This window comes from Rhopalosiphum maidis, chromosome 3 (genome assembly GCF_003676215.2).
Source record: "Rhopalosiphum maidis isolate BTI-1 chromosome 3, ASM367621v3, whole genome shotgun sequence".
Taxonomy (NCBI): Eukaryota; Metazoa; Arthropoda; class Insecta; order Hemiptera; family Aphididae; genus Rhopalosiphum; species Rhopalosiphum maidis.
In genome coordinates, this window is record NC_040879.1 from 70,161,609 (window position 1) to 70,174,090 (window position 12,482).

Consider the following 12,482-nt stretch of genomic DNA (forward strand, 5'->3'; position numbering starts at 1 on the left):
ACCTACTTGATTGTTGTTGCTCTCTATGCGCCAAACACAAACTTCTTGTAAGTAGTTGTTCCAATCGACTACCGCATTTTTTCCAATACCCAATTCACGTTTGCAATATGTCACTGAAGTAAGTTCATAAGCCCAAGAGTATATAAAATACACAATACTAAACTCTATTCCATCTAAGAGTGAACCACTCGGCCGACCAAAACTCGTTTTGTTCACGCATCCCCACCACAAGACGGGCGCCGCCGCGAACGTTGGTGTGGGCCGTCACGAAACTGCAGCTGCCTACGTAGTGAGCTGTATTAATGCACGGGTCACATTATGCTGGTTGCCAGCTGCTGCTTACCAGCGGCTGGTAGTAGTACCAGCAAGCAGCAGCGGGCAATCTGGTCACACTACTGTTGCTGCTACTCGCACTCTCCAGTTAGTTATTCACTATTCAGCAACCATGTTGTCTGTCGTTTCACGTAAAAAGTTAATTAAGCAGTTGTTAAGAGAGGGTGTCAGGGAACTTAGTTTAGAAATGCTTAACGAGCTTCACCACAAACAGAGACGATGGTGGGTCAGGCCATGGGTACAAAGAAGGGAAGAATTAGGGGCATCGTCAAGACTTCTCCAAGAACTGAAAGAAGAGGATCCAGAAACATACAGAAATGTTTTAAGAATGACGGCCCCTCAATTTCAAGAATTGTTAGAATTAGTTGAACCTTTAATTAAAAAACAAGATACAGTATTCAGACAGGCAATCCCGTGTAAAACGAAGCTGGAAATTACTCTAAGGTATCTCGCAACTGGAGATAGTTTTAGGTCTCTGGCGTTATTATTTAGAGTACCGCACAACTCAATTTCAGTTTTTTTACCTGAAGTGTTGTCCGCTATTTATGAAGTTCTCCAACCATTTATTAAGGTAAGTAATATAATTCAAACTTATTTTTGATTACTTTAAGTAATAATCACAAAAAAAATGGAACAAAACTACAAAATCTAAATTAATAATTTGTTTTTTTTTTGGTTATGGTACGTATTTAAAAAATATCACATCATATAAAATAAGTTATAAACAGTTTGAAATATAAAAACGATGTATTATATTATGCTTCTGTACATTTTTATAAACAAACTCAAATAATACATACAATACAATAAATACATACAATACATTTTATATATTGTCGTCGCCATCATGCAACAAATCTTCGGGGTTTTTACAAATACTTATTAATGCTTCGTTCAGAATATCCATGTCTTGTGGAGACTCTCTCTCCGTGAAGCACGAGCCAGATGATTCACTATATGTGTTTTCAGGTTCACTATACATAGTAGTCCCAATAAATTCGTGATGTGAAGTTGGACTAATGCTGTTTGGACGACTTATGACACCACTTTGTGATTGTAGTTCATTGTAATTTCCATATAAATTTGCGAGTTTCTCTTCAGTTATTAGGTTTTGAAACTTGCTTTGAAGTATAATGAAATTTTTCAAAGGGAGTTCTCGCATTTGAGAAGCAAGATGTCTGCCAAATTTGTCATATTGGTCTTCTGTGTCTGCAGTAGCCATTTCTGCTATCTTTTGTAATTTGTTGATTGAATTTTCAAATCTATTCGGAATTTGTTTAGTACACGGTGATCCTAATTTTATACGTTTCGGTGGTAACTTTCCTAATGACGGACGCTTTCCTAATAACTTAGGTTTACAAGAAGCAGATGTTGAAGGTTTAACAAAACTTTGTGACTCTGGCGTTAACACTTTTGATACTTCAGACGTGTGCTCAGTGTCACTTTCATTATCAGCAATACATGATGATGAGTCTAGTTCGTCTTCAGACATCGAACATTGCTTTATATTCTGAAAAAAAAGTATCTTATACTATCTCGTAACTATCATAGCAGTTTAGTTTCCACGACTTATACTTTTTGAATTTTTACAAAATTTTTAAATCGATGGGGGATAATTCGTTATTTTACTCGATTTTGTAAACATTTAAATTTAAGATTTTATTAGAGTTTATAATTTTTTTATTTAATTATTCTTAGGTACCAGAGACAACGATCCAGTGGGAGGAGATCCAGAAAGGATTTGAGTATAAATGGAATTTCCCTAACCTCTGTGGGGCTCTGTATGGGAAACATATTCGAATTAAACGCCCTCCTAATTCGACATCAATGTTTTTCAACTACAAGGGAACCTATAGTATTGTGTTATTTGCTATGGTAGATGCAGACTATTGTTTTAGATATATAGATGTTGGACAAGATGGTAGAGCCAAAGACAGCACTGTATTCAGGAACTCAACTTTAAAAATAGCACTTGAACAAAACCTCTTCAATTGGCCAAGAGGAGGACTTTGCGTAGGAGATGATGCTTTTTGCCTGACAACATACTGTTTGAAACCTTTTTCACATAGAGGTCTAACAGTAGAAGAGAGAGTCTTCAATTATCGACTATCGAGGGCCAGGCGCGTTGTTGAAAATGCGTTTGGTATGTTGGCTAGTAGGTTTCGTGTTTTTAACACGCCTATACCACTAAATGTGAATACCGTAGAAATTTTAGTGAAAACGGCTTGCTCTCTACACAACTGGCTACGACAAACTTCTCCCAGAATATATTTTCCTTCAGGATCTGTGGACGATGAAGACTTAAACACGGGGGTTATAGCACCAGGGGCGTGGCGAAACATGCCGACCTTAATGCTCCCAATAGACCGCCTTTATTCTTCAAATAATTATGGTCGAAATGGAGAAGAGGTTCGGCAGTGGTACATGCATCAATTTATGACACAATTATCAGTTCCATGGCAAATGACGTCAATTGGTATAGAACCAACACTAACAGTCGAAAATGAATAACTTTTTTAAAACGTATAAGTGTATGTATTTCACTATTTCATCAATATTATAGATAATGTAATAAAAGGTAATATAACCAAATATACATCAAAGTATAACATTAATTGACCCATGTTTTCTTATTTATTATAATAAAATAATACATTTCTGAAACTAGCATTTGTAAAATTATTATTGACTTTTTTTGAGCTATTTATAGGCAGTTGACATTTTTTATTTTTCTTGGTTTTTTTTTTAAATGTCTATAAAAATAATTTGGCTGGCCAAAAATTGTTTAAAATGTAATGTAACGTTTATCATAAGTTCTACTTATAGCCATTAAAAAAAATCAAAAATCGTATGTCACAACTTTTTTTTATAAGCGTATAAGGATCAAATTTTTACGAAATTGATAAAATCCCGAACATTTTAAGTTATTTTGTAGTTGAAAATGCATTTAATTTTAAGTATAAATACCTAAGGTTTGAAACTGATACATAGTTCTCCATAAATTTTTCTTCAAACATCTGTAAAAAAAACTACCACGCTAAACTAATATTTATTTACGTGCGTTTGAAATTTAAACTTTTACGAAATCACGTAAAACAACGATTTCTGATATTTGTTTTTAAAAAAGAACTATTATAAACTATTTTATGTAAAATACCTATAATTATTAATATTATATATATAATAAATATCAATTGGTAAGGTTATATATGAAACTTTAATAAATACATGCCAACATACAGTTAATAGATACATTAACTTTGAGGCATTCTTAAGGTTTGTAATTATACAATTTATAATATTATTTCGGTATTAATATATTATTCTTAATATTTATTTATTGATAGGTAATTGATTCTTTATTATTTATCTATTTACTTACCAAATTTGAAGACGATTCTCTTCCTATGATAGATCGTTGCCAGAATACTTCAACTGAAGAAAACCATGCAAGCTTTGGCTTGTATACATCATTTGCACCGGCACCACTTTTTTTTAACCTTTTGCAATTCCTTGCGGTAGGTATCACGTAAACTTTTTATTTTTTTTTTCAAAGAATCAAGTGATCCTGGCAAATCTAACATGTGTAAGTTGTCTAATAGTTTGTTGTACGACACCTCTTTAAAATTTCTATTTAAATAGTCTTTCGACGTAACGTCCCACAAACAACGTGCTATACTATTCTGCGTATTGCACTACACTGCACTTTCGTGAAGTATTGTAATTAAAAAAAAAATGTCTCGAGAGAAAGAATCTCAGTGTATTGAAGATTTTATTAATATTTATCGAAGCGAAGATTGTTTGTGGAAAATAAAATCTAAAGCATACCATGATAGATGCAAAAAGGACGCTGCCTACAAACTTTTAGTTGAAAAGCTAAAAGAAATTGACTCTTCTGCAACGAGGTCAGAGGTAGTAAAAAAAATAAATAACTTGAGCAGCAGCTACCGGAAAGAAATAAAAAAAGTAAAGGAATCAACTAGGTCAGGATCAGGGGCAGACGATGTCTACCAGCCGAAATTATGGTACTTCAATATGTTAAGTTTTTTTGACGACCAAGACACACCACGTAATTCACATTCAAATATTGAAAGTGATGACGAGAATAGTGCCTCTGAAGTATGTTAAATTCAATATTTACTTGATAGTTGATATTTCTAGATAGATTATTTATATTATATTATTATTTATAAATTGATATTATGTTATTGTCAATATAAGATATTTTATTTTGGTAGTGGTGCTGTCTGCTATCTACATACATAAACAGTTTTATCTACTTTCGCATTAATATTGGTGCCATATCATTATATCTTTTATTAAAATTTAAAATAATTTCTAATTCTGAATAGATGTATTTGTATCTGTGTTTAAAAACAATTATATAAGTATTTTACAAACATCATTTACATTATAATTAATAAGACCTTTAATATATTGATTATTTTTATAATATACAGCACACATAGACGTTTATATATTGTTTAATTATAAAAACAGCACACAGCTATACGTTAAATTTAATAATAAAAATGATAAATAAAATTAAATATAGTATATAATATATATTAGTAAACAAAGTTAAGTTGCCAGGGAACTTGTCCTTCATTTGAAAAGTAACTCACAAAATCCTCTCTAACATTTTTAGCATCATTGTTTGTATTTCCTTGCGTTCTTCGGTCAAGTCTATCCATGTTTGAATCTTGTGAATCCAGCCCAAAACTTGTTATTCCATTTTCTAAATCATCGTGATCCAAAAGTTCTGTAGGTGCATATGTGTTTGGCGCTGACTTCATTAAAAAATTATGCAGTATGCAACAAGCCATAACAATAGAATCAATATTTTTCGGTTCTAAATTAATTTGTGTGTGAAAAATCCTAAACCGTGCTGCCATAATACCAAAAACATTTTCGACAATACTTCTTGCCTGTGATAACCGATAATTGAATACCTTTCTTTTAATAGAAACTAAAGCAGCTCGTCTGAAGGGTTTCATTATATTTATCTGCAAAGGAAATGCATCGTCTGCCACAAACACGTATGGTAGCTTTCTAGAAGTATCTTTGACTGTCTCCATGTCTGGAATTTTTAAATTTTTCATAAAATGTCGTGTTGTTTAGAACACCACCATCCGAAATCCTACCGTTCGTTCCGATATCACATATTATAAATTGGTAATCTGCATTAACTATTGCCAATAGAACCATATTATGACGGCCTTTATAATTAAAAATTCCGATCCACTTCCACTTGGAGGAATAATGCTTATGTGTTTCCCGTCCATAGCCCCAAAGCAATGCGGAAAATTCCAATTTTTCTCAAAACGTTGAGAAATATTTCTCCATTCTTCTGATGTTCGTGGAAACTATAAATAAAAAAAAGGGAAAGTGGATGTTGTTTTTTTGGTTACTAAGCAATAAATGCTTATAAAAAAATTGTATGCCTATGTATTTTTAATATTTTTAACTGCTTTTGTAACAATTCATTTGGAGCCTTGTATTAATTTCCTAGTTTTTTGATCAAACAAATAAAATTTGATTGATATTTATAGAAAATAAAAAACACATATATTTATATCACATATTATTGAAGTATTACCTACACATATTATTTATTTATTAAAAAAAACCTTGCTACCATTTTAAATAGTCGCATTTTTTTAGGGAGAAACACAATCAGTTACCACTAATTCGCCAGACCGTGATGCAGAAAATATAAATGCATCAATTTTCACTACAAGCTCACCAGTAACAATATCACATCAAACTCAACGCATTCGCCAAAGACCACACAGAAATACATCGGATCAATCCGCGTTAACAAATGAAGTTTTGCTTAGTGTAAAAGACCACAACTAGCAGGCATAACTAACAGGCCGACCGGACCGTGTGTGGGCTACCTTAACGCATAGGCCTGGTAGTGGACCGCATCCTGGACGCGGTCGTGGCGGTTTACCCCATCGTGGTCCGCAGTAGACGTAGTGCACACACGACTACGACCATTTATACGAAGGCGCTGAGGTCTATTGTATTAGTTAGTAAATATTGGTTAGTTTCATATTAAGTTATATTGTAATATTAATATTAATTAAGAAATAGCCTATAATAAAGTATTCTATAATTGTTTAAATAGTTGAAATGGCTACGTCAACAATAATACTACGTACTACGTGCGTGTGTATTGCGTAATTTTTTTTCGTGCGTACTACTGATTTTGGGTGATGATGTGTGGGGGGTTTTGCTTTATTAATGGTGTTTATGAAAACAAATTGTTTTTAATTATTGTTATTGTTGACAATATTATACCTATTATTAAATAATAATTAATATATATTATAACCAGTAAGACAGTCTGACAGTCTTTCAAAGACTGACTATTGTTGAAAATCAGTTCTTTTAAAATTACAACGGTACACAAATAGCCTCACAGAAATTGTTTAATTTATTTTTTATTTTTTGAATAAACATGATTCGTTATGTTTCTGGTTGAATAGTGTCATAAAAACTAAAATATTTCTTTTCAATGTTAATAATTACTATAATGATTGATGTAATGGAGTCAATTACATATGTATTGCTGAAAATAACTTTTCCTTGGATATTTTTTGTTTTGCTACTTTTTAATTCCTCAAATCAAGACCCATTCTTTAAAATTGGTAATGACTTCATACTCCGTGAATTACTTATATCAAGATATCGCAAATGAGTTGGGAATTAGGTATGATTTTGATTTTCTATGTTTTTTACGATTCCAATTTTTCAAGAGCCAAGCTCTCTTCAATTTAACTTTTTTGTTCTAATACAAAAATAAATAATTTTTAAAAATGAAATAGTAAATTAATAATATTATAATACATATTTATTTTTATAATATGATTACAAAAATTTTTAAAGTAATGTGGGAAATGTTTCATACATATTTTTTTTTTTTACTTGTAAGTTAAAAGTGAAGTAGATAAATAATATATATGTCGTAGGCCATATGAAAATTAGTTTTTTCAAAAAAAAATTATGTAAAATATTAAAAATTATAATGTAATATTTCAACTTAATTTAATATTTTACATATAATTTTTTTTAGTATTATATAATTAAACTAGTAATTCAATAGTCAACAACTGTACAAAATTAATAAGTAATAAATAATAATGTTACATATTACATTTATGTTACATACATTGTACTGTGTTATTATCAATAACCCTTAAAATAAAATAATAAAATAGTTTTTACCATAAGATGATTGTAGTTCTTAAAGGGCCTAACTGCTGTTAGTCTGTATGTAATGAGCATGAATAACAGCAGGCTGTTTGGAAAAATAATAAGTAGTTCGCAAACAAGCTACCCCATTGCAAAGTACCTAGTCTTTTTGGAAAAAAACTACGAGATATATATTTATAAGCTTATTTATAATGTTAATATAAATAAATATGTTGTTAACTCGATAAAGTAAGACTTGATAGTAAAATTTGTTTTATTATAGAACAAAATATATTTATTTTTCTAATTATACTAAACGTCTACACTATTTTTTTTATTACCATCAACTATACCTATACAATAATTAGAGTTGAATAAATTATTTCTATCCTTATTTTGAACGAAATAGTAGGTAAAAAAATCAATAAATATTAAATTTAAAAATAATTTTTTATATGGGACGAGTTTTATTATTTTTATAATATTATTATTGTTATTATAATGATTTATTGTTTTTAAATTTGTATCAGATTAATAAATCTCAAACTAAATTAAAATTTTAAAATTAATAAAATATACGAATTATTTAAAATTTAAAAAAAATATTATATATACCTATATTACTTGACGGATAAGTTTTATACTCGATACTTCTTTCTTCTGATATTTCGTCATTCAATTTTCCTATTACGACGTCATCAACCATAATATTTTAAGTATCATCAATTGTATGAATAACGTCACCATGATTTCTACAAAACTCGTCTTCATTGTCAATTGTATCAGTATCACCTTCTAAAATTTCGCACGTCGTTATTTGAGGCGTAGAGTTGATATTATGTACAAGCGGTGAATGATAAATTTCATTTTTGGCAGAACGTATCAGTGAGGATCTTTTGAGTACTTGAATGTGGTTTTCCAAAAATATCTCGATATTTGTAGGTAAAGTTACGTGTTTCATAGTAATATTTTTAAGTTTCTTAAAACTTGATTCTACAGCAGCATAACTTGAAATGTCTTCTCCGTAATTAAAAATTGGTATCATTACACCTGACCACAAAGGTATATATTTCATTGTTTTTATAAGAACTGAAACCAATTCAAGGCAATATATTAGATTTATACCTGTTCCATCTTTTATTAATTTCTTACTTTCTATAAAAATAGCATCTGCCCATATTTGAAATGGATTCTCATGTGAATCTAAAGCTTCGTTTTGGCGTTCATTGTCGTTTTCTAAGAATGTGCGAGCATCATCTTGAGTTTCGCCTAAGGATAATATTATCTCATCAACAAAACCAATTGATATAGCTTCAATTAAAAGACGCTTATGTTGTTTGCAGGGAGTTTCTTCACCATTTTCAATGTCTGTTCCATTGGTTTCGTTGGTTAGCAATACAAATTGTAACGTCACGAAATTTTGGGGCTCTTATGAATCGTGTATAAATTATTATTATTATTAACAGTTACCGCGCAAATAGTATTATCAATGACAACAACAATATTATATAACACCATTCCCCCCCGATCCCGCACTCAGCAGTGTTTACGCACACGACCCGCAGCCGCTGGCGGGTATTGCCGTCACCGTCGTCGTTGTCGAAACTGGTACCACACACAGTGCTTTCTGACCCCCAAACAATTATGTACAATCCCGCAAATCAGCTGCCATGACGATTTCCGGACTCTGGCATTTTTTTTCACCGTCAACTGTATTCCGTTGATGCTATTCTTTTTCTTCTTCGATCTACTTGCATACCGACAAGACGATTTTTTCAAGTGTATAACACATGGACAAGGTCCACTCTGGTTGCTGACCACTATCCACAAAAAACCACGTGATCAAAAAGTCATCAAATATCTTCATTCTTCAATATTCCGAACATAAATAAGACCTCGTTTACACTTATCAAAGTAGCCACGTCCGTGAACCACGGATCAGTGTAACTTTGATTCGAGTACTGATGACAGTGTTTACACTAGACAGTGGTGTCCAAGTAAATTTATCAGTAGCCAAAATGGAACCAGAACTGGCAGACGTAGTGTTATCAGTCTGCGGAGTTTTGGCTCAAGAGTGTGCAAACCAAATTATTTCTAATCGTAAAAAGAAAAGAAAAATATGGTTGCGAGATTGGGTTGCCAGGCGAAATATTTTAGGTGGATCAAATACGTTATTAATGGAGCTCCGAGTGGAAGACAGACCAGGTTTCATGAACTATATGAGGATGAGTAATGGTCATTTTAATATTTTACTAAAAAAATTGGAAACCCGTATTCAAAAACAGGACACATTTTTTCGAGAAGCAATACCAGCTAAGACAAAGCTGGAAATCACATTAAGATTTCTCGCTACTGGAGAGTCGTATTCGTCACTACAGTACTTTTTTCGAGTGCCCAAATGTACCATAAGTTTGTTTGTACCTGATTTTTGTACAGAAATCTATAATGTTTTGGAAAATTTCATAAAGGTAATTTTATTATAATAAATTTATTTTCACTTTAAATAATTATATCAGTACTTATGAAATATATAATATACATAAAAAACAATTAAATATATAAAAACAAAATGATAAATACGCTGACATAACTTTTATTGACTTATGGAACTAAATAACTGTTCAAATGTTTGCGGTGCGGGTTCTTCTGTGTCTTCAATATTATACTCAAAAGATTCATTATACGTATAATTTGAACTTACTGATGGAATATTTAAATCAATGGATGAGGATGAATTAGATAGTAAATGGTATTGGCCTTCTTCGTAGTTTGATTGACGAGATTGAATAGTGTATGTATCATGATGAATTTGAGTTTGTTTATTATTTGATTCACGGCTTTCTTCGTACTTCAACAATTCCTCTGTTAAGATAGTTTGTATTTTCAATTGCGATGCAAGTGCTTGCCTTTTAGGAAGTTGATTAAGTTGAACAGCAACACTTTTACCAAAAATTTCAAACGGATTTTCAACTTTTGGCGCAGATGCAATTGCTGCAATTTTTTCCAATCTATCTACTGTGGTATCAATGTTAAAAAAATTTTGTGGAGTTAATTTTCTTTTTTTATTTAAATTTATCGGGATTGAGTTAGTAGTTGACATTGGTTTGGTTAAAGATGGATTAATAGTTTGAATGGTTTCAGTACAGTTTTCGAAATTAACTTGGTTTTGTGGTGATGTTTTTTCTGTAGTCTCTGAATTTTCGTTATCACATTTTTCATTTTCATTCTCAATGCTACTACTTTGAGTGCAAAAAATTACATTAGATATCTACAAACATAAAATAATAATATTGATAAATTATTTTATTAAGTAATTTTACAATAAATGTTTGATATTTCAGTGTCCATCAAGTGTTGAAGAATGGAATGAAATAGGAAAAAATTTTGGTTTAAGATGGAACTGTCCTGATTGTTATGGAGCAATAGACGGAAAGCATATAGTAATAAAAGCACCAGCTAATAGTGGATCTGAATTTTTTAATTATAAAGGATCATTTAGCATAGTATTATTAGCTGTTGTTGATCATGATTATTGCTTTCGCTACTTAGATGTTGGTGCAAATGGAAGATGTTCCGATGGAGGAATATTTCGAAACTCTTCATTAAAGTTAGCTATTGAAAATGATTTTTTAAATTTACTAGAAAATGGTTATTTTGTTGCCGATGATGCCTTCCCGTTAACGAAATATATGATGAAACCATATTCCAGGAGAAAATTGTCAAAAGAACATTACATATTTAACTATAGACTATCAAGAGCGCGTCGTATAGTCGAAAATGCTTTTAGGATATTGGCACATAGATTTCAAATTTATTTGAAACCAATACAACTTCAACCAAGTAAAGTCGAAGAAATTGTTAAAGCAACATGTGCTCTACATAATTGGTTGCGTATCACATCGGGGTCATCATATATGCCTCCGGGATCATATGATGAAGAATTGGCGGGAAGTACAACAGTTCGAATGGGTTCTTGGCATTCTCAAATACAACCTACAAGTTTAGTTGAAGCTCCACCATTAAGATTTGGGCAAAATTATCCGAGAAGTGCGATTGAAAAACGAGAGCTTTTATATAAATATTTCAACGAAGAAGGTGCAGTACCATGGTAAGAAAATATTTTCGATGTGTAATATTCATTGCGAATTTAGAAAATCGAAATGTATTAATAAACATAGTTAATGTTAATTTCATAATTATTTGTCGAATAATTATTTATATTACATTTTCTATCTGCTATTATATAAACTATGTTTATTATTTCTATGCTTATTAAAAAAAATGTGACTATGTATTTTTAATATTTTTAACTACTATTATAACAATAATTCTATAAATTAAATTTACCAAATTTGTTTATGATGGCCGTTGGATTACATGTGATTTAAGAAAAAAATCCATTAAATTAAACCAAGGTACTGAAGGTTTATAAATAGAATCGGTTCCAGTTCCTAAAAATAATGAAAAGTATGATGTATAAAATGAAAATTATTACTTATCTAATATAGATTAGATACCTGAATGTTTTGATGCAGACACTTTTTCACCTCTTGGCAATAAGCAGAACGTATATTATTAATTTTTGCCTTTGCTTCGTTTACACCAAAATTCTCTATGGCCATTTCATTGCATATTTTTTCAAGCGCTATTTGTCTAGCATGTTTGTTTTTATATTCAGATATACTTGTATTCCAAAGAACTTCATGGCTTTCGTACAAATGAATAAATTTCATTGTTTTGTCCTCAGACCATTTTTTTTCTGCCATTATAATTTTATGTACAAGTAAAAAATTAAATTGAAAAAAATGTATACAAAAAATATTATTGTATTAAATAAATTTAATATAAATTATATTTATTATAATAAATTTAATATTGTAAAGAACCAAACATGAATGAACATTTCACTGAATGAAAACTAGACATATTAAAAATATAAAAATAAAATG

At 30.6% G+C, this 12,482-nt stretch overlaps 2 protein-coding genes across 2 annotated transcripts; both read left to right on the top strand.

Moving 5' to 3' along the window:
- The first annotated feature begins 4,068 nt into the window (after window positions 1-4,068).
- LOC113558324 lies at window positions 4,069-4,461 on the top strand. The gene has a single exon (XM_026963789.1). It carries the CDS (start codon window positions 4,069-4,071, stop codon window positions 4,459-4,461), a length of 393 nt encoding a protein of 130 aa, XP_026819590.1.
- A 5,036-nt stretch (window positions 4,462-9,497) lies between these two features.
- LOC113558323 (protein ALP1-like) lies at window positions 9,498-11,645 on the top strand. The gene is made up of 2 exons (XM_026963788.1): window positions 9,498-10,001; window positions 10,875-11,645. Exons 1-2 carry the CDS (start codon window positions 9,498-9,500, stop codon window positions 11,643-11,645), a joined length of 1,275 nt encoding a protein of 424 aa, XP_026819589.1.
- Window positions 11,646-12,482: the final 837 nt, after the last annotated feature.